General features: G+C 42.5%; 1 protein-coding gene across 1 annotated transcript in view; it reads left to right on the top strand.

The window, feature by feature from the left end:
• The first annotated feature begins 609 nt into the window (after nt 1–609).
• The window catches only part of PRG4 (proteoglycan 4), a 61,368-nt gene continuing 38,587 nt past the window's right edge, over nt 610–23,390 (top strand). The window contains exon 1 of the mRNA XM_065409921.1: nt 610–625. Within this exon, the coding sequence (XP_065265993.1) occupies nt 610–625 (16 nt within the window). The remainder of the gene's footprint in view (nt 626–23,390) is intronic.

The following is a 23,390-nucleotide window of genomic DNA, read 5'->3' as shown; positions in this document are numbered from 1 at the left end:
CTCTTGACCCAGTTGACCCGGGCGGAGGAGGCTGCCGAGTAGATGGCCTGGCAAGCCTCCACCCGTGCCAAGTCACCCAGGTCCTGGACCGCGAGGAGCACGTCGTCGGCGTACGCCGACAGGACCAGCCGCAGCTCCAGCTCTTGCAGCACCAACCCCGTCAACCTCCTGCGGAGGAGGCAGAGGAAGGGCTCAATCGCCAGAGCGTACAGCTGGCCCGAGAGGGGGCACCCCTGCCGTACTCGTCGCCCGAAGCTGACCGGTTTGGTCAGGGTCCAGTTGAGCCTGACTAGACACTCCGTGGAAGCATACAGCACCTGGAGAAAACCCACAAACTGGGGTCCAAAGCCAAACACTCGCAGAGTGCTCAGGCGATACCCATGGTCCACCCTGTCGAACACCTTCTCCTGATCCAGGGACAGGAGGGCGAACGACAGACTATCCCTACACCCGAGCTCCAAGAGGTCCCGGACCAGATACAGATTATCGAATATGGTGCGGCCCGGGATGGTATAGGTCTGGTCTGGATGGACCATGTCCGCCAGCACGGACCCTGGCCGCAGCCAGATGGCCTTGGCTACAATTTTGTAGTCCGTGCTGAGGAGCGAGATGGAACGCCAATTCCGTAAGTCGCGGAGGTCCCTCTTCTTCGGCAATAAGGCGAGCAAGGCTTACCTGCACGAAAGAGGGAGGACCCCGCTCTGCAAGGACTCAGCCCAGACAGTGACTAGGTCTGGGCCGAGGATATCCCAAAACACACAGTAGAACTCCACGGTCAGCCCGTCCTTGCCCGGAGATTTATTGGTGGGCATGTGGCGGAGGGCTTCCGAGAACTTGGCCAGAGTGAGAGGCAGCTCTAGCCGGTCTCGGTCGCCCGCGCTGACCATCGGGAGTCCATCCCAGAGCACTCTGCAAGCATTAGGATCGGTTGGATCCAGGGAGAAAAGGCCTGGGTAGAAGGCCCTGGCCCTCCCGCACATCTCCGCCGGATCCATGAGGGGGGAGCCGTCCGCCGCCAGGAGGCAGGTGATGTGCTTCTTGGCCCCCCTCTTTTTCTCCAGGGCGTAGAAGAAGCGGGAGCCATGATCCATCTCCCGAAGGAGGCAGATGCGGGATCGAACAAAGGCACCCCGGGCCCGATGGTCCTCGAGGGCCCGGAGCTCCTCCCGCTTCTCCTGGCACACCCCGCAGAGGGATGGATCCTCAGGGCTGGCGGCCAGACACCTCTCCAGCTCTAAGACCTCCCGTTCCAACTGCCCTATCACCGCATCCCTCCGTCAGCTGGTGCCCCGGGTGTAGTCACGGCAGAAGAGCCGGGCGCGCACCTTCCCCACGACCCACCACCGCCGCGCCGAGGGAAAGGTGTGCCTCTGCCCTCGCCAGGCCAGCCAGAACTCTCGGAAGGACGCCACGAAGCCCACATCCTCCAACAAGCTGTTGTTGAAATGCCAATAGGCCGGCCCTGGCCTCTCCGCACAGAGAGAGACCATCACGGTGGCTAGATGGTAATCCGAAAACGGGGCTGGCCGGATGTGGGCACATCGAAGGTAGAAGCGTGACAGATATATGCAGTCCAACCGGGAGTGGCGCAACTGATGGGCCTCCACCCGGACAAAGGTGAACGTCAAAACGTCGTCCGGGTGGTGGTCGCGCCAGACGTCCACCAGGGAGTGAGGGTCGATGATCTCCCGGAGGACATCCGCGGCTGTCGGGCACTGCTCGGTCCCCGAGCGGTCCCGCTCCTTGAGGGTGGTGGGTTGATGGGTAGGAGCTTCTGCCCAGCGGGGAGGGGACTTTGGGGGATTCAGCCCTGTGGGGCGCACCTGCCAGGGCTTGGGGCTTCAGCAGGAGTGGGGCTGAAGCCCCAAGCTCTGTCAGGTGCCTCCTGTGGGGCCGAAGCCCCAATCACCGGCCCCTGGCAGGTGTGCCACAGCTCTCAAACTTCTGAAGATTGTTGTATGCAGCTTGGAGGCCAGTAAGATTGACCACTCCTGTTACAGACTGTAATCAAATCACCCCTTAACCTTCTCTTCGACAGAGTTCCTAGACTGAGCTCCTTGAGTCTTTTGCTATAAGGCATGTTTTCTAAATCCTTTAGTCATTCCTGTGACTCTTCTCTGAACTCTTTCCAATTTATCCTTCTTGAATTGTGAACACCAGACTGGACACAGTATTGCACCAGGGCCAAATACAGAGGTAAAATAACCTCTTTGTTCTTACTCGGGATTCTCCAGTTTATGCTTCTAAGGATCACATTAGCCCTTTTGGCTACAGAGTTGCACTGGGAACTCACATTCAGCTGAATATCTAACTCTTTTTCAGAGTCACTGCCCCTACGTACAGTGATGTTAAATGACACTCCCAAGGTCAAAGAGTAAGTCAATGTCAGATATATGAATATCAGAGGGGTAGCCGTGTTAGTCTGGATCTGTAAAAAGCAACAGAGAGTCCTGTGGCACGTTTAAGACTAACAGATGTATTGGAGCATAAGCTTTCATGGGTGAATACCCACTTCATCAGACGCAGTGGGTCATACTGTCAAAAACTGTCACTTAGCGTGCATATCGGGGGGAAAACAGATCCCTTGCTGGCCCACAGTTTGAGAAACAAAAAAAAGAAAGTCAGGCCCAATTTTAAATAAAGTCCAGTCCCTCCCTACTTCTGAATGGCTTCCATTCATTATCATTTATTATAGACTCTGTATGATTACTGTTAGAAATCACTTTGTTTAGGCCTCTGTATTGTTTAGATAGAGGTGAAGATTGTGCTACTCAAACAGGAATGGCTACTCCAAAACCTTGTTGCCAAAAAGCAGGGGCATGGAGAAATAAGTGCTCTCAGATGTGAGGAAACATTGGTTGAAATATATAGACAAAAGCGATGTGTAATTCTCCACAATGATCCACTACGAAAGCACTGTTGATGCTTCCTGGCAGGACACACCTAGAAATAAACCCTTGTATGTTGTTGAGTGCGACAAACATATAGAAGGGGCGGGCAGAACACAGCAAATGATAAAAACAAATGATGCCACAGGGAAAATTCTAGCTTGGTATAAGAAACTTGGGCTGCAGATGGCCCAGTCAGCCAGCCACAATATTTTCATCATATACTAGCAAATAACAGCTGCTCCCATTTTTGGATTTCCAGATATCCATTCTCTCCAGCCTCATGTTTGAATATGTAGACCTGTGATATGAAGAAAGCGGAGGATAGTGGATAGATCAGTTCATAGGAACACCAATTCATAGAAACACTTCCCTTCAAGAGTTAGCAACATTCCAAACAAGATGAACTATGGGTGTGTGAACTAGGGAAAGGCATAAAAGGACACCAGATACAGTATTATAGTGCACAATAGATTTATAGAGCCACACCTATCCAAATGTGAACTATAACTAACTCTGTCTTAGCACTATATAGATAGATAGATAGATAGATAGATAGATAGATAGATAGATAGATAGATAGATAGATAGATACCATGGTGTTGTATGATTGATATATATAAAGAGAAAGAGCCAAAAGAGATATCTGTGTATGTACTATAGAACATCATACGTGATATCTGATACATGGTATCTGAATGCATATAAATGACACCACCTTTCAATAGCATACCGGGGGCAACTTGAATCAGAAAATAGGGCTCACACCATATTTGCTATAAAAAGGGGATTGGCACATTTTTATCTGTGTGAAGGTTCATTCATTTAGATTCTTTAGAGAGACCTGTCCAGGTTTAGGAAATAAAATGAGGTTACTGGCCAAATTCATCGTCAGTGTATCTGCATTTACCAAATATGAATTTGGCTCTAAACGTTTGGGGTTAGATTCTGCTATATACGTGCCTCAGCCCAGAGTACAGGGGAAGCCGGACTGTAGCACTAAAGATGTTGCGCTTCAGGGGGACACGCTTTCCTGGGGCTGCTCCATGCATACATGGCGGATGTGCACTCTGCTCCATCGATGAGAATGTCAGTGGGAATTGTGAAAGTCAACAGAAAGACTTCAGTAACTTCAATGATCTTTGGATCAGACTCTTGGACTGCATTGGCGTAGGGACCATAATTTGATTTGTACCATAAGGCATCTGGCACTATTTAAATGTTGCAAAATAAGTCACCACAATCACCATCATCTGAATTCTGAGAGTAATAGGAAATGATTTCTTCTATTACCAGATGTGCTCAGGGGGCATTAATCCATGTTGTCCAGCTTGGTTTTGCATCATCTGTCCAAACAAACAAAAATATACTACTTTGCTAGTGCTGTTGGTAAAAACAGTGTTGATATGACATTTGGTCAGTCAAGCGTCCACTCTAATTCCCAGCAGACACATTTGGGAATTAAATAAAAAGTATTTGGGTAAGCACCTCACCCACCATTTTCTCTGGTTTGATAGAAGGTTGGTCCCACAGAAATTAATTTTACCATGAAAGATACAAAATAGTATTTGTAAATCAGAACATATGAGGAAATCCAAAAATGTGCCCATATTTATGTTGCCTGTAGCTCTGCCAGAAAGACTTGTGGACAGGTTAATGGAAAATGGAATGATTTTTGCAGTACTCCTTGATATTGCTTCAGACTCAGAGAGTTATAACGTAAAAAGCTTTAAAGTAAACATGTTATATATTCCTGAAATCATCACTACATGTACAATTACAGAAAATGTATACATGTGCCATAATACCTACGGCTGAATTACTTTTTTGGGTTCAAGCCAAAAAGTTATGGGTGAGTAGAACACGACATTCACAGCAGAAAGAGAGACAAAGTGGGATTTTACAAACCTGTTCTCCCTCCAGATGGTATATATATTATATATGGTACTGTTGTGCTTAAGACGTGAGATCTCATCTTGTTCTCATAAAAGTGAATGGAAAGGTAGCCACCGGCTTCAATGTGAACAGGATCTGGCAGGCAGTGCATTTCGGAGGTATGCCAATATTCTTGTTTCCTTTTATTTGACAGAGTTACATTTGGTGTTAGTGGGAATAGTCAAAGTTTTCCAGGATTTAGTGATATTGGTTTAAAACTGGTAAAATATACATCAGCTGGGAAAGCTGGATTTAAGCTGCTATTTCAGAAATGGATAACAGTATATATGTGCTAGGGCATCTTTGGCATTTAGAAGATTCATCAAGTAAGTATAAGGTTAGCTTTAGTTCCAAGACTGAAATACAAATTTGACTTCCCTTGTGTTCATCACTTTTTGATTAATAAATACATAGACTATTTTTTCTAGCATTTATATACCCGTATGTACTGATCACAACAATATTTTTATATATTTACACACACACAGACACACACGTTTCTACAGAGCATATGTCACAGGCTTACCTGTATTTTAAGAAATATTGGATGTGTCCACATTGGGTACTTTTTTTTTACTGTGTTATGTCCTCAAAAACAAAATGCTACTAAAATTGCGTGGTCTGCAAAGAAAAATAATGGTTGTGTAGTTTTCTTAAGGCATCTCAAAGAAAGAACACTATTTACAACTATATGAAAATTTCCCCTCACACAAAATGACAAAATTCATTCAGGAGGCTGCAACTCCCTCAGTAGTGAAGGGATTAAAGTATAATACTCAATGCAATCAATGTTTCAATTCCAAGGTCAGGAAGTTGGGAAATGACTATGTTGTTGTCTCCCCCATGCAGATTATGTAATGGCAAAACTGTTTTGACTGACCAAACAGGACTCTTCAACAGATGTGCATGATACACGATTTAGTAAACGGAAAGCAATTATGGTCTGATCCATTCATAGTGAGGTAATGTCTCCAAAATAACTGTTGGCCCTACATTCTGATGGTAAAATTCTTGCAAAAATTATAAAGATTTGAAAGGACAAATTCATATTACTTTGTTGCCTTTCAATAAAGCTGAAATGACTAACCTTTCCTTAGTTTTCTTCTAATCTGGGACCTTCATAGATTTCATTTCTGAAATGTACTGGTCTAAATATAGTAAGGGGAGTTCAATGTCACAATAGCTACAAACTTGCTGTGACATCTCCTGGCCAAATGATAGATGTAGCTGAGTAACAGCAGACAGAAAGAAGCTTTGAAGAATTCTCGGGTGTTGCCATTGAGTATTGCTCAGTCATGCTCACCAACCCACCCAGCAATACTGGAACAGAATGTTATTCATATCCTAACATCAACCTTAGAATTTTGCCAAGCATCTGACTGTAGCCTTTGCTAGGTACAGACGAGTCATCACATTGAATGCTGGTAAATGAGTCGAAGACAAGAGAGTCTCTTTTAGCACCTGAAACCATCTCCATTTATTTCCTCAATTCACAACTCCTATTTGCGCTCACTGTCGCTCTACAATCTTGGTGTCATGTTCTTGACCCTAAATTCCATTTTCTCCAACACATCCTGTGTCTGCAAATCAACCGATCACCATCACAACATTGGCAAAAATATACCAGTGCCTTGACTCTATCTCTGGTAAAATATTCGTCTGTGCATTCACCATTGCCTCCCCAAGTCTCAATACCCCAGCCTCTGGCACATGGAGAATGTGGCTCCCCAAAGTCTCATTTGAATTGTGGAAAAGTTTTTATGCAGAAAGAATCTGCGTAACGTCTAAGATCGGTCTGTCCTATGCAGCCACACACCATGAAAAATGCCATCTTGTTCTGCTCATATCCATTCAGAACACTGCTACAAAGATCATTTTCCTAGCCTGTGACGTTGACCATGTGACCTCCTCATCCCTCCGCCCTTTCCCTCTTCTCTATCACATTAAACACAAGCTACTTGTTTCCATTTTCAAGGCCCTTCATGACCCATCCCCATCCTACCTATCATCTCTCATTCAGTATTGAAAGGTCAACATTTACCTCATGATGTCAGCCTCCATCCTCCACTTATTACATTATCAAACAAGCACCTTTGTGCTCTTTCCTGTGCTGCCCTTCATGCTTGAGAGTAGGTAAACATCCCAGTAAACATCCGCAAAGCCACTTCATCATTCTCCTTCAAATCCTTCCCTAAAATGCTCCTTTTTCCCCATCATGTTTACAAAAATCTTGACAATAGTTAGGGTATGTCTACACTACAAACCTAAGTCAACCTATATTACTGCGGTGGTGCATGTCTACCCTGCCTTCCTGGGTCGGTGGTCGGCGTCCTCACCAGGAGCGCTTCCACTGAGCTAACAGAGGCACTGTGGGGAGCTGAGAGCCTGGTCTCTCAGTTCTTCTGGCAGCTCCCTGTCAGGAGCCTGGCTGCTGCAGGCTCCTGGGCTCCTAGGAGGCTACCTCCCTCTCACTCCCCATTCCCCGCAGGGAGTGGGGGAAACCGGCCAGGGCTTCTCAGTCCCCCTCTCCTCCCCGCCTGCTCCCCGAGCCATGAAACTGACAAAGCTGCCTGGCTCCCGGCAGAGAGTGGGTGGGGGGGACACCCCTCAGGCTTCTCGCCCCGACTCCCAGCTGGGATCAGGGTTCTAAGCTGTCCCGGCTTCTCATCCTAGCTCCCAGCTGGGATCTGGGTCTGAAGCCCCTCGGGCTTCTCACCCCAGCTCCTAGCTGGGAACAGGGTCCAGCTGCCCAGCTCTCTAGGGGAACGGGGGCTTTCATGTCAATTTCACAGCAGGTGCCATGAAATTGACCAGACTGTCAACATAAGGGTCCCAGTGTCTAGACAGACATTGGGTCACCCTAACTACACCGACATAAGACTTACGCCTCTCATGGAGGTGGAATTATTATGTCGGTATAGTAAGGCACTTTCATCAGTGGAAGGAAGGCTGTAGTGTAGACACTGACATAATTAGGTTGACATAAACTGCCTTGTGTAGACTAGCCCTTAGGCTGCTGATGTACTGAGAATACTGGCTATCATGCTAAAGAATATGGTCTTATTGTTTCCTAGTATGCCCCGGCTGGTCAGTCCTTATCCATCCATTGTCTCTCATCTTATACTTAGATTGTAAACTCTTTGGGGTAGGGACTGTCCTTTTTTCTGTGTTTATACAGCACCCAGCACAACTGGGCTCTGAATAGCACCTAGCATAACTGGGGCTCATAAGCACTATGGTAATACAAAGAAATAATAAAACATTTGGGATAAAGCTTTAACACTGTCTCAACTGGCCTACTTGGTTGATTGGGTCTAGAAATCAAACTATCCACAAATCTTTAGTTGAGATTTAAAAAAAAAAGACAAAAAAAATGTAAAGTACCACACTTAAGAAGGAAAAATCAACTGCACAAATACAAAATGGGGAATAACCGGCTAGGAAAGAGAACTGCAGAAAAGGATGTGGGGGGTTATAGTAGCTTGGAAATTAAATGAGAGTCAACAATGTGAAGCTGTTGCCAAAAAGACAAATATTCTGAATGTACTAACAGGAGTGCCATACATCAGGCATGGGAGGTGACTGTTCTGCTCTACTCTGTACTGGTGAGGCCTCAGCTGGAGTAATCTGGCCAGTTTTGGGCACCACACTTTAAGAAAGATATGAACAAACTGGAGAGAATCCAGAGGAGAGCAACAAAAATAAGAGGTTTGGAAAACGTGACATATGAGGTTGAAAGAATCGGGCATGTTTAGTCTAGAGAAAAGAAGGCTGAGGGGGCACATGCTAAGTATTCAAATATGTAAAAGGTTGTTAGAAAGAGGTCCAATTGTTCTCCATGAACACCAAGGGCAGGACAAGAAACAACCAGCTTAGTATGCAGCAAAGGAGATTTAGGTTAGATATTAGGGAAAACTTTCAAACTATAAGTACTGGAACAGATTACTTTGGAAAGTTGTGGAATCCCCTTCACTGGAGAGTTTAAGAACAGATTATATAAATACCTGTTGTGGATGGTCTAGGCAGGGCCGGCTTTAGGGCGATTCACCCGATTCCCCCGAATCGGGCCCCGCGCCCCTAAGAGGGCCCCACGCCCCTAAGGACCCTCCACCAACGTGCCGCTGAAGGCACTGTCAGCCAATTGAGCTGCTGCCGAAGACAGCGGCGGGACTTCGGTGGCAGCTCGATCGCTGTCGCGGAAGAAGGACCCTCCGCCGCTGTGCCGCCGAAGGCACCGGCAGCCAATTGAGTTGCCACTGAAGTCCCGCCGCTGTCTTCGGCGGCAGCTCTTTCGAATCGGGCCCCGCAGTGCCTAAAGCCGGCCCTGGGTCTAGGTATACTTAATCTTGTGTGTGTGTGGATGTTGGGGGGGAGGGGAAAGGGAATGGATTAGATGCTCTCTTGAGGTCCTTCATTTTTATGATTTGTCAATAGACTTTGGTGTCCATTTTGAGAAGTTTAGTTTTTGAGAGAGAGCTGAGATCTTCATTCTTCATACCTTGATAAAGACCCTTTAACCACTCAATCTCCTGTTTAGTAAGGGACATTTGATAACTAGACTGAGAGAGCCTTTTCCAGTTATATAAATATCATTTTAGCATATTTATAGTATATTCAGACTCTAAGACTTGCTTTTTGGCCACATAGGCTTGAAACATTATCCTTTTTAGTATGGGAAAGTTTGAGCTATTTAGATTATCTGACAGGTTTCAGAGTAGCAGCCGTGTTAGTCTGTATCCGCAAAAAGAACAGGAGTACTTGTGGCACCTTAGAGACTAACAAATTTATTAGAGCATAAGCTTTCGTGGGCTACAACCCACTTCTTCGGATGCATATAGAGTGAAACATATATTGAGGAGATATATATACACACATACAGAGAGCATGAACAGGTGGGAGTTGTCTTACGAACTCTGAGAGGCCAATTAAGTAAGAGAAAAAAAACTTTTGAAGTGATAATCAAGATAGCTCAGTACAGACAGTTTGATAAGAAGCAAGTGTGAAAATACTTGCGCTATATTGATGACATCTTCATCATCTGGACCCATGGAAAAGAAGCCCTTGAGGAATTCCACCATGGGAATTCCACCATGATTTCAATAATTTCCATCCCACCATCAACCTCAGCCTAGATCAATCCACACAAGCGGTCCATTTCCTGGACACTACTGTGCTAATAAGCGATGGTCACATAAATACCACCCTATACCGGAAACCTACTGACCGCTACACTTACCTACATGCCTCCAGCTTCCATCCAGGACACACCACACGATCCATTGTCTACAGCCAAGCTCTAAGATATAACCGCATTTGCTCCAATCCCTCAGATAGAGACAAGCACCTACAAGATCTCTATCAAGCATTCTTAAAACTACAATACCCACCTGCTGAAGTGAAAAAACAGATTGACAGAGCCAGACGAGTACCCAGAAGTCACCTCCTACAAGACAGGCCCAACAAAGAAAATAACAGAACACCACTAGCTGTCACCTTCAGCCCCCAACTAAAACCTCTCCAGCGCATCATCAGAGATCTACAACCTATCCTGAAAGATGATCCTTTACTCTCACAGATCTTGGGAGACAGACCTGTCCTCGCTTACAGACAACCCCCCAACCTAAAGCAAATACTCACCAGCAACCACACATCACTGAACAAAAACACTAACCCAGGAACCTATCCTTGTAACAAAGCCCGATGCCAACTCTGTCCACATATCTATTCAAGTGACATCATCATAGGGCCTAATCACATCAGCCATACCATCAGGGGCTCGTTCACCTGCACATCTACCAATGTGATATATGCCATCATGTGCCAGCAATGCCCCTCTGCCATGTACATTGGCCAAACCGGACAGTCTCTACGCAAAAGAATTAATGGACACAAATCTGACATCAGGAATCATAATACTCAAAAACCAGTGGGAGAACACTTTAACCTGTCTGGCCATTCTATGACAGACCTGCGGGTGGCTATCTTAAAACAGAAAAACTTCAAAAACAGACTCCAACGAGAGACTGCTGAGCTGGAATTGATATGCAAACTAGACACAATCAACTCAGGATTAAATAAAGATTGGGAATGGCTGAGCCATTACAAACATTGAATCTATCTCCCCTTGTAAGTATTTTCACACTTGCTTCTTATCAAACTGTCTGTACTGAGCTATCTTGATTATCACTTCAAAAGTTTTTTTTCTCTTACTTAATTGGCCTCTCAGAGTTGGTAAGACAACTCCCACCTGTTCATGCTCTCTGTATGTGTGTATATATATCTCCTCAATATATGTTTCACTCTATATGCATCCGAAGAAGCGGGTTGTAGCCCACGAAAGCTTATGCTCTAATAAATTTGTTAGTCTCTAAGGTGCCACAAGTAGATTATCTGAGATTATATTTCTGAATCTATCATGTTTCCATTACTGCAGTATCTGGGTACAATTATAATACCACTTTAGTGTGTTTACACTATATTCATACCCACAATTTGCACTTGGACTATCTTTTCATATAGGAATTTTGATGCCTGTCAAAGCCAGAAATTTAACCTTTCCTTAATAGAGGTAAATACACTCATGTATGCATATACTCTGTGTCACAAACTTTTGCCTGAAGATGATTGTGGAATAGTACATTCACAGCTTCATTTATAATTTATTTCCCCCTAGTATTTGACAATTTCAGATAGGAACGTCCTGGTTTTTTAGGTTTCCAAAATATGTTGCTTCATCAGGGCCACTTGGTCTCTTTGTAGCTTTAGTACAGAGGTTGTATTTCACTAGACTGTCCTCAGTTTCTTTCCCCAGAATTCCTTAATCATTCTGGTGTGCATCCACTATACTTTCTCCATCTTTATGTATTTTAGTTTCTTTTTCCTAGGTCACTAATATTAATGGAGGATGAACTTTCAAATATTTGGAAGTTCAGTTCAGTATGAAGTATAGGTACCCAGAAACTTAAGCTCATTCAAAATACTTTGGTAAAGAAATCAGGCTAGAAGTCTGATAGGAACAGGCTGCTTCCTGAGAATTCTGATGCTCACTGGTTGTACCCCTAAGTGAAACACTAAATATGTTTTTTGGGGGGGGGGGAGTGGCATTTAATACTTTTGCTCTCAGCCAAAACCATAAGCATACAGAGCTTTATGTAAATGAGGAAAAAGATTGTCAAAACACTTTTAAACCACACCAAAAAAAGATTCAAATTCATACTGAATTTGTGGAGAAGGTTCAGGTCAGGTTATAATGATCTGAATCATTACACTTATCCTTCAATGTATACAGGACATTAAGCAATCAAAAGGTCACTAATGATCATCATGCCAGCTAATGTTTATCATGGCAGCCAAAAAAAGGAGAAAGAAAAATTATCAGAAAAATATAACAATTTCCATGGTTAATTTGAAAAGGACATTGAGATACCAGATCAGCATGGCCTCCGTATATAATTTTGGTTATTAAAATTATACTTTTGCAGTCTGTGATTTAGTCCTTAAGACTCCCCCAAAAGCAATAGATCAAAACTGACCAAGCTAAGGGACTTAAGCAAGATGGGCATCTGCCATTTACAAGCAGTTTTAAAATGGGTTCTGTGTCAAAAATTATAATCTAAGTACTTGTCCCTCAGGTATATCATTTAATCCATAACCATGGATGTGCCAAGTCCTCTCAGGAGAGTTCTCTTTGATAAAACTCTGTCTATAAGTCTTTTTATCAACAGCTCTAATATTTTCCTCTAAAAATCAAACATATGGAACTCTGACAGTCCATTTCTTCTGGTTTGTTTGAAATACAATGTATGTCTAAAGGGTGGTATGTATTTTTAAATATTATTCACTAATGATTACTTTACTCACTGTAACCTATGACTCATTCTGAAAATAGAAAATATTGCTTATGAAAAGAAATCCTATCAACTCCTCTCCTTCAGACACATCTCTCTGATGTACTAAAATTAGATTATAAACTCTGCAAAGTGGGGCCTTGTCTTTTTTATTTATTCTGTAATGCATTTGGCAGATTTTGAGTACTGTAAAAATATTTTTATGACAAATGTATAAATATACACACAGAGAATCATATCAGCTGACTACCTAGAGAATACCTTCATGGCTCGGTCAGACATGTTCATTGGCACAGTACTAGGGAACATCAACAGGTTTTCTGTAACTGATTCCTGAGCATATAAGAACCAATAGTCAACTGAGTACAGTATCCTGTCTCTACCCGTGATACTAATGATTCAGATTAAGGTGTGAAACCTCAAATAACCAAACCATTCCAGACTATGACACAGGAAAGGGAGGAGATTTCTTCCTGATCCCAGCTGGAGATTAGTTACGTCCTGAAATATGGGGTTTGATAACTTTTTTTTTTTTTTTTTAATTAATGGAGATATCCTATCTCCTAGAACTAGGAGGGACCTTGCAAGGTCATCAAGTCCAGCCCCCTGCCTTCACTAGCAGGACCAAGTACTGATTTTGCCCCAGATCCCTAAGTGGCCCCCTCAAGGATTGAACTCATAACCCTGGGTTTAGCAGGCCAATGCTCAAACCACCAAGCTATCCCTCCCCCTTATTCTAGCTAGTGTAATTGTAGATGCAATTTCCTACCTGACTCTTGAGAGCGTCTGCTGGTACCAGTAGCTTCCTGTTACACAATATGGCAAAAAGCTGTGGAACATGGCAACATATTGAATAAGAACAATTGCCTCTCTGTTAAAATACAGGGGGAAATACAAAATTGGATGTATGAAGCCAATGTCTACCAGTGTATAGTAACCTGTGATGCAAACTCCTCTACTCCTTCACATTGTTCAGCCTCATGTTACACTCAATTTTCTTCTGAAGTCTGTTCATCTGTTTGTCTCATATCACAGTTACAAAGTTAATATTATGAAATTTGTACTTCACTTATTAAATGTCCAATCTCTGCGTATATTTTTTTAAGCAAAGGAGACGATAAGAACATACCTTGGGTACAGAAAAGAAGAAAATCCATCTCTAGTTATTTCCCTTTATTTTATTACTAGTTACGTGAAGAGAAAACCCTCCTAAAACCTACTTTGTGTTCTGTTAGTTATTCATTGCAATAATTAGGCACACCCAGTTCAAAATTTACTGCCTCCACCTAACACAGGTCTGGGAGCAGGGGTGGAGGTCTGGAGGCAGGGGGTCTGGGTACAGGGGGGCTCCAGATGTAGGGGTTGAGGTTCATTGGGGTGAGGTTTGGGTATGGAGGGTTAGGGTGTTTCTGGGTGTACCGTGAGGCTTAGTGGAAGTGTCTGGGTATGGGAGGTCCAGATGCATGGGGGTGGGCAGATGGGGGAGCTGCTCCCCATAGAGTGACCCCTCCCCCCACAGCTGAGGAGTGATAGGGACAGGAAGCAGGGAAGGATGCTGAGCCTCCTGAAGCTGGAGGAGATTTCTGGGGGTAGTTCTGACACAGCCACAGCCACTCCTTGCAGGGGAAGAGGAAATCCCATCCTCCCCTGCTTCCAGCCCAGATGGGATTAGCAGCTGATCCCAGCTCAGGATAAGAGCCACTGGTTAGGGTGTCCCCAGCCCTGTAGTGATGTATCTCTCTGCCGGCTGCTCTGGGTGCCTGAAACAATGTACCTGTGCAGCTAGGGAGTGGTGTGTAACTACACTTGCAGCTTCCCTTTGTTTCCCTGTCAGAAAGTCATTTTTCTGCGGGGAAGCAAAGAAATCTGAAGGGGACATGAATTGTGCACACATGCAGTGGCACAGAATTCCCCCTAGGAGTACCTCTTGTTATATTTTACCTCAGAAACTCTTCCCCTCCTTTACTTGTGCCTCATGGTTTTTCTCTTTTCTTCTGCTGTTATATAGCAAAATTATTTTGTGTGTATTATATATATATATATATATATATATATATTATATTATATTATATATATATAATTAATATTTTTTGTGTGTGTATATATATATATATATACACACACACACACACAAAATATTCATTATGATTCTGTAGCTATATTAACCAAAAATGACTTAAATAATATGGGTATATGATTTATTCTGTAAAATGATTTTGTGGCAGTATAGCTACCTGTGAGCCAGAGATTCACATAGAACGGATTCAGATTTATATGGTTCCTGTTGGGCCTGATTGGGGAGAAATAATTGGAGAGCTTAGTTCACCTGTGGGCTCTTTGGATTCAGCTTGTAAACAGGAAAGCCACACATTTGGGAGCTTATAGAGATGCCATTTAGCAGAGCCCCACCCCATCCCTGAAAGGTTTTCTCTAAAGGGGCTTTTCCTCATAAAATCCATCAAGAGTTATGGTCTAGTTTGTATTATTTATATCACTATTTTGGGCAAAATAAGGCACTTCAGCACGGAATGGTCAGAGCCTTGGGCAGCCTTAATTATTCCATGCTACAACTTTGTGATATAAAGTTGCCCTAGCATATTGTTAGTGCCTGTAAAATAAAGAACATTACCATTTATGCACAGGTGAATGGTCTTAGGGTCAGCTTCCAAAGGAAACCTAATTTCATATACCTGACAGACATACCAAACTGAAAGCTAGCAGCCAATTGATCCACCATCATTCCTACTCCTGCTCTCCAGCGTGCTTAATATTTTCCAAAGGTGCATTCAGTAGGAAGGGCCAAATATAATAGTACCTCTGCTGCTGGTCTGGCTAGCACTATTAGATTTGTTTTTCACACAAATATCAGATTGTTACTTTATCTACTATATCTGTGGCAATGGAGCAATGTTCTCTGACTAAACTGCTCTCTCTACTTATTGACCTTAAAAACTTTTTCTCCAATTTTTCTGAGAGAAGCATTATAAAGGTTTTGTTCTAACAGTGTTTATAATAATTGGAAATGCAGCAAGTCTTTTGTCTGCTTAATTGATATAAAACTGATTAGTTCTCAGAAAGAATGGATATGACCAGCTGACTTCTGTATTATTACAGCTCAGATATTTATTACAGGATAATTAATTACAATAATGCTAATACTTCATAAACTGCTAACAAAGCCAATGCTGCTACTGGTCCCAGTTCAAAGAGGGATTATATATGAGAGTTCTTAAATATTAATTGCACCTTGTATACATTTGTGTACAACAAATAAAATGCAGGCAGCTCTGGGAAAGAAGAGAGCAACAAGTAACTGCTACACAAGAAGGAGAGAGAAAGCTAACAGCTTCCAGAGCAGACTATTTCTCTTATTGTGAAACTACACTCTTCCTCCCTTAGGATCGCTGGCTCTTGCTCCCCAATCTTCCCAAAGCTAAGTCTAGAGCTGCATAAGCCTCTCCAACAGGAGCAAAGATCTCTCCTCAGCTCATTAAGGTTTTCCTCAGAGCCCCATTTGTAATCTTCCAAAACACTCTGGCCTCTCTCCGCTGACACTCATAATTCTCCCTCTGATCATACTTAGATTTATTTTGTTATTAAACCCTCTCTACTGCTCTTCAATGCTAAAATTTAAAAGACCTAAACTCATAACTCAGAGGGGTAGCCGTGTTAGTCTGGATCTGTAAAGTCTGACGAAGTGGGTATTCACCCACGAAAGCTTATGCTCCAATACATCTGTTAGTCTATAAGGTGCCACAGGACTCTTTGTTGCTTTTTACAAACTCATAACTATTATTTAAAGACCAATAGCATTCTAACTACATTTTCATCTACTAATCATTTTTAATGCTTATTTTCCCTCTTACTCAATTCAGATGTCCTTATATAAACTCAGCTGGGGCAGTAGTACCCTTCCCAGAAACTAATCAAGTCCTCACATCAATTTGGCTAATTGACTCCAGGTTTAACACTTTTGTTAGACCAAAAAATATAGCAAACCCGTTTTTAAAAGGAAACTTTTCAGGAGTGGCTCTATTTGTGGAATGGTAACAAGGTACTGCATATTAAGCACCAGTTCAAACACAGCCCAGATGGGTGATGACCACATTTTTTTAAAAATCATGTTTGTCTGTTCACTAGTCTTTATGAAATCAACTGGTGCTTTCAGTTCGAGCCCTGTGCAGATAAAAGATTTTTATCTGCATCCGATCTGCAAAAACGATCTGTGGATATCCGCAGATGCAGATATCTGCGGATGTAAAGCGGATATCCGCGGATTTGCAAGGCTCTACTTTCAGTACAGCTCCTGGTGGGCATGCAGTCATATCCTAAAACCACCACAAATCGAACTAACTGGCCGGATTTGGGGAGAAGCCAAGGCTGAACAGACATACAGATTAATCTCTTCAGGTCAGAGTTATGTTACACTGGCAGAGGATCAATGTTGGGAAGACATTAACGTAAATAAAGGATTTCACTCTCCAAAATTGTTCAGATAGCATCTTTTAACAGCACAGCATTCACTCACATTCTCTTCAAACATACTCTTCTCATATGGAACAACTTGAAAAGAGATTTCAGGTGACTCCCCGTTTTAAAAAAAAAAGGGAGAATTGACAGAAATCAGCTATGGCACAAGTGTCATTTACTTTAATTATCTGAACTTTTGTTTTTTGTTGCTTGATTATATTGTGTAACATACATCCTCTAGTAGCCATTTTGTCATATGGCTATGCTGCAGAGATTTAATTGTTAGATGTCTGCTTTCCACAGTGTGTCAATCCAATAATTAAATTATTGCATGGGCTAAGCATGCATCAATATTGGGTTTAAGGATTTATCTATGTACTTAGGGCAGGGTAGATTCACAAAAAGACTTAGGCACCTAACTGCCACTTTAGGAGCCTAAATCCCAGAATCAGAACCCCACTGGGATTCATAAAAACCTGTTCAGCAGCAACCAAATCCCATAGGCACCTAAAAATTGCTCATCGCCTAAAGTTTTACAGTAAATGTTCCCTAAGGCCCCTCTATTTCTGCCTCTAGTGTGTGCACTGCATCCCCTTGCCAGGTTTCCAGATGCCTACGCCCCACAGTGATGCATAAACTGGGAAAAGATAGGCATTCCTTTGCTTATCTTGCCTGTGGGGCCCAATCCCAAAAGCATGCTCAGACCTCGCCTACTGGATTGGGCCCCTATAGGCAAGCTTCCACAGAACAGACAGGGAGCAGGGAGGCCCAGTGATTCTTCCATTATTTATCCACAGTGCAACAGCTTCAACACTGGGCCAGAGAGAGCAAGCAAGCATAGGAATGACTATGTAGTCTGGTGTTAAAGCACTTACATGGGAGACCCAGAATCCAAACAGCCTTAGGCAGTCACCTGAGAGGTGGTAGATCCCTGTTCCACTCCCTTCTCCCTCTCAGGTAGAGGGAGGAGTTGAACTGGAGAGCTCTCATATTCCAGTGAGTCCCCTAACCACTGGGCTAAAAGACACGACATCGGTCCTTCTCACCACCCCATGGTTTCTTGCAAAAACGACTCAAGTGCCTCATGCCAAGAGAGAGCTTGCAGCTGGGAATCCCAAGCAGAGGGAGGCATCTTCCTGCAGCCTGGACATAGGCGTCTATCTCTGTGAGAGCAGTGGGGGTTAAAACACACCCTTTGACCAGCATCTTCCATTGGCTAGTTAGGCAGCTTCCTGTCTAGTATTCTGGCTTTTGTCGATCGCATTCTAAGGCACCTCTCTCTTCCCATTCATTGTATTGCAAGCCTAGGGGCCTAACTCAGGCTCTGTAGTTCACAGTATCACTCCTGTGATTTTCCAGGTGCCATAATGCTGAGCATTGCAATGCCCAAGTCCCTTTGTGGACCTTGGCCTGAGTGAATGGGCTAAGGTCACGCAGAACTTGAAGAGAGCTGGGAATTGAGCCCAGATCTTCAGAGGTCCTAGTCCAGTACTTAACCTCAAGACTATCATTACTCTCCATTTTGATAAATTGTTGCAACTAATGTGATAGTATGAACCAGTTTTTAAATAGTTATGTGGAGAAAAGGACTGTGCAAAAGAATTACTAGAGCATATCTAGTACCGGCTCTAAGGCCAGTCATACTGCTATCTTTCTCTAAAAAAGCCTTGGACTTTTCAGCATGTGTTAAATAAAGCTAATAATTTTGTTAAGGAAATCCTAAAGGATCTTATATGAGTCTTCAGTGCACAGCACTGTCTTATGTGACAAGAATGAAAGATCAAATCAAAATCATTGCTATCTTTATCCAGACTGAGCTACCTCTGTAATTAAACTTTACATATGCCCCTATATTAGGGCTGTCAAGTGACTAAAACAGTGCCATGTGAATACCTGTTCTCACTTTCACATCACATTGCAAATAAGTAGCAGGCAGCATTATCTCCCGTAAATATAAAATAACTTGTTTGTCTTAGCAATTGGCTGAATAAGAAGTAGGACTGAGTGGATTTGTAGGTACATTGTTTTGTTTTTGCGTGCAGTTATGTAAAAAAATAATCCTACATTTGTAAATTGCACTTTCATGATAAAGAAATTGCACTACAGTACTTGTACAAGGTGAATTGAAAAATACTATTTCTTTTATTTATCTTTTTTACAGTGCAAATATTTGTAATCCAAAATAATCACATAAAGTGAGCAGTGTACACTTTGTAGTCTGTGTTGTAATTGAAATAAATATATTTGAAAATGTAGAAAAACATCCAAAATATTTATAATAAATTTAAATTGCTATTCTATTGTTGTTTAAAACTGCAATTATTTTTTTAATTGAGTTAATTTGTTTTGACTTAATCACTTGAGTTAACTGCAATTGACAGTCCTACCCTATATGTTTACCTGATCACATTCTCTCTCATTACTGATCTTTAACAGGCGCTGCCTGGTGCTGATTAAGGCACACTTGAACAGATTGGTTGATTTGGGCCCCACTAGGAATGGGCTCTTAAATTTAATTCAAGGATTTCAAAGCACTTTACAAATTTTAATTAAATAAGCCTTGCAACAGTCCTGGGAGGTAGGCATGTATTATTAACCTCGTTTTATGGATGGGGAAACTGAATTACAGAGGTTAAGGCCCAGATGCTCAAAAGTATTTAGGTGCCTAGACACTTAAATGCCTTTGAGTATCTGGGCCTAAGTGTCTTGTCCAAAGTCACAGAATCCATGGCAGACCAATAATAGGCCACCAAGCTCCTCACTCCCATGCACTAACCACTAGATAATGCTTCTTCCTAATCTTTCCCTTTGCATCAGATGTAGAGAGTAACATTGTAAACAAACAAACACAAAAGTTGGTTATGTCCCAATAGAACACTAATCCCTGAAAAGAGTTTCTGGCTGCATTTCTCCACCATCTCTTCCTGCATACACTCCCCACTCATGGCCTCACTAAGGGCATGTCTACACTGCAACTGAGAAGTGTGATTGCAACATGTGTAGACATATCCAAGCTAGTTTTGACTAGCTAGTGCACTAAAAACAGAAGTGTAGCACTGGCGGCACAAGCATGAGCTATCTGCCCAAGTATGAGCCATATGCCCAAGTATGAGCCATCTGAAAGCCTACATACATGGTCGCTAGCCCATCCCACCACTCGTGTCGCTGCAGCGACCCCTCTATTTTTAGTGCACTAACTCGATCAGAGCTAGCGAGGGTATGTGTACCCAAGATGGAAATTATACCTCCAGCTGCAGTGTAGATATACCCGTTGTTTCCCCAAGGAGCAGTGTGGCTCTACACTGCTCCCTCTGTCTGCCTGTGGACAAATCACAATCTTTAGCACCAAAATGTGCATGCATGTCAGAAACAGTCATTTTCCAGATCGCGCTGAATGACTGAGGGCAATATGGGTATTCCAGTTAGATTAATAATGTAGAAATAAAAAGACCTAGACCTAATTGTACAAGCACTTTATGGGTATTCTTTCAGGGAGGATTATTCCGGAATCATTAGTTCATTTTAAGTTGCTGCAAGTCAATTTTTTTCAATTCACCAACCTTTTGAATTTTTGATTTCCTGAAAAAATTCAGAATTATTTTGCAAAAAGTTTTCCATCATTTTTCAACCAGCTCTAATCTTACAGTGCTCAGTTACTGAGTACAACACAATTCCTTATTCTGTAATAATAATACAATAATACTAACAGTTTGTCTTTTTATGGCACTGTTCACCTGAGGGTCTCAAAGCACTTCACAAATATTACTGAAACCTCACAACAACCCAAAAAGATAAGTAAAAGATATGTTCAGGAGCGATCACACCACCTATCAATTAGAGGCTGTATGTAGATTAGAGTCCTGATCCAGCAATGCATTAAATAAGCATCTGCTTAACTTTAAGCACAAGTAGTGTCATTTATGCCACTGTTTAAACCCAAGTTTTGCTGAAGGCCACTTAGGTTAGGAAATGAAAGTAGGGAGGGATAGCTCAGTGGTTTGAGCATTGGCCTGCTAAACTCAGGGTAGTAAATTCAATCCTTGAGGGGGCCATTTAGGGAACTGGGATAAAAATCTGTCTGGGGATTGGCCCTGCTTTGAGCAGGGGGTTTGGACTAGCTGACCTCCTGAGGTCCCTTTCAATCCTGATATTCTATGAAGAACATTACTAAACCACCTCACAGTTTGGCAGAAATCAGCACTACTGGCAATCTCTGCTCAAGATTAGATTAGCTGAAAATTTTGTAGCTCTGAAGCAGGGCCAGCTTCAGGCACCAGCCCAGCAAGTAGCTGCTTGGGGCGGCCAAGGGGAAGGGGCGGCACGTCGGGCTGTTCGGTGGCGGGTCCCTCTCGGAGGGAGGCACCTGCTGCCGAATTCCCGCCGAAGAAGAAAGCGGCGTGGTGGAGCTGCCGCCGATTGCAATGGCGATCGCAGTAGGTTTTTTTTGTTTGTTTGTTTTTCTCGCCGCTTGGGGCGGCAAAAACCCTGGAGCCGGTCCTGCTCTGAAGGGTAGGGAAACTTGCAGAGTATTGGCTCAGATTCTAAGCCTGGCTCACACTAGTTCTAAAGAACTTACATGAGTATTAAAGTTGACTCAAATGTAAATAAAATAAAATAAAAATAAAACACATTCAAACTGAACATAATTGCAGGTGAAATCAGCTTGAACTTCCAGGCTGGGAGAGCCTTTCCTAATGCTGGTATGTTTTGCAACAGCTTCTTTCATCAGAAAATCTAACATCTGCATTCTCAAATGATATATAATGCTATAAAAATATTTTATCAAATTTAATACATCTATAAGATACAATAAATCCAATAGCCAAAACATAATTACCCATCTTCATTTTTAATATATGCCTCTGGCCATATTTCTTAGAATGATTTAATACAATTCTAGCAGTACTAAAGGAGAGCAGGCATTCATTCTGTTATATGGGTTTTGTTTTTCTTTAGAATCTGATGCTTTTTTCTCATGAGAGACTTTGCTAATGCCATTATGAATTGGCTGTCATAGGCTCTTAGAAACTACAGATGGAAGAGTCTCAATTAGGTCACGTTTTCCATCCCATGGATGCCAGTGCAAGACTGTTCTCTACAATTTATTCTCAAGTGCTTTGTCCAGTCTAGTTTTAAATGACTCAAGCAATGGGACTCCCGCTATTTTCCAGGCAAGACTATTTAATCACAGTAGTGCTAGTTGCATCCCCCTTGGGACCATCCTAACCAATTTCCTCTCCTTTTCTGGCTTAAAATATTTATAGATAATTCTCCTATTCCTTCCCACCACACACTTTCATTGTCAAGTAAATTTCTCATTGAGTCAACTGATGGGAAAAAATGAACTGAAATGTTATCGCTAGATAATAAATATAATATAATGGTACTACCTCCAGTGTGAGATCGTGAATAAATCCTGTAACTTTTTGGTACCTCAGTTTCCTTTTCTGCAAATAATGCTTACCTTGCAAGCACATTGGGAGGATTGTTTGTCAAATGCATTGAGATCCTTAGATAAAAATGTTATATGCATCAAATGTATCATGTATGTTACTCATGACACGTTGGGTAATTAGTTCATCTCAGTATATTTACAGCGATATATTAAATGTCTGAAATCATATCCTTTGTAGGGTAAGTGCAATACCTATCTCTATTCACAATATATTGTTCAAAGTGCTCTTTTTCAAATAGGAGGGTTTCCATTTTTTTATGTTGGTCCTACTCTAGGTGTTTTTCCATGGTGGAAAATATTTTTGGTACCCTTCATCCCCCATAGCCAAGTGGGTGGGGGAAACACACACACACACACACGCATACACACACACACACACACTAGTTGAGCGAGATGTGGCACCCTTCTTTCTCCCTCCTCCCAGAACACTGATTTGGCAATCTTGGAAGTTGGCACCCCGGGCAATTGCTCTGATTGACCGTGCCGAAGGCTGGCCTTATTCTAATGTCCTCAGAATATTGGAAAAGGGCACTTTTATAAAATGAAATAAATAACATAAAAATTAATTAATTAAATGATACAAGTGTGCTTTATAGGTTATGGAATGTAGATGACTATAAATGTACACAGGGAGCTTTGAGGCTTTTCCCCATGTCATTAAACTATATTCATCTCAAAGCAGTTCTATTATTACCAAATAATTAATCTGGTACAAGCCATATTGGCCCCCAAGTGAGATAGCACCAAGAATGTGCTTAAATCTCTCCCTAATTCAGGAGAAAACCTAAGCAACTA

Source organism: Emys orbicularis, chromosome 8 (genome assembly GCF_028017835.1).
Source record: "Emys orbicularis isolate rEmyOrb1 chromosome 8, rEmyOrb1.hap1, whole genome shotgun sequence".
NCBI lineage: Eukaryota > Metazoa > Chordata > Testudines > Emydidae > Emys > Emys orbicularis.
This window is presented reverse-complemented; position numbering and strand designations above follow the sequence as displayed.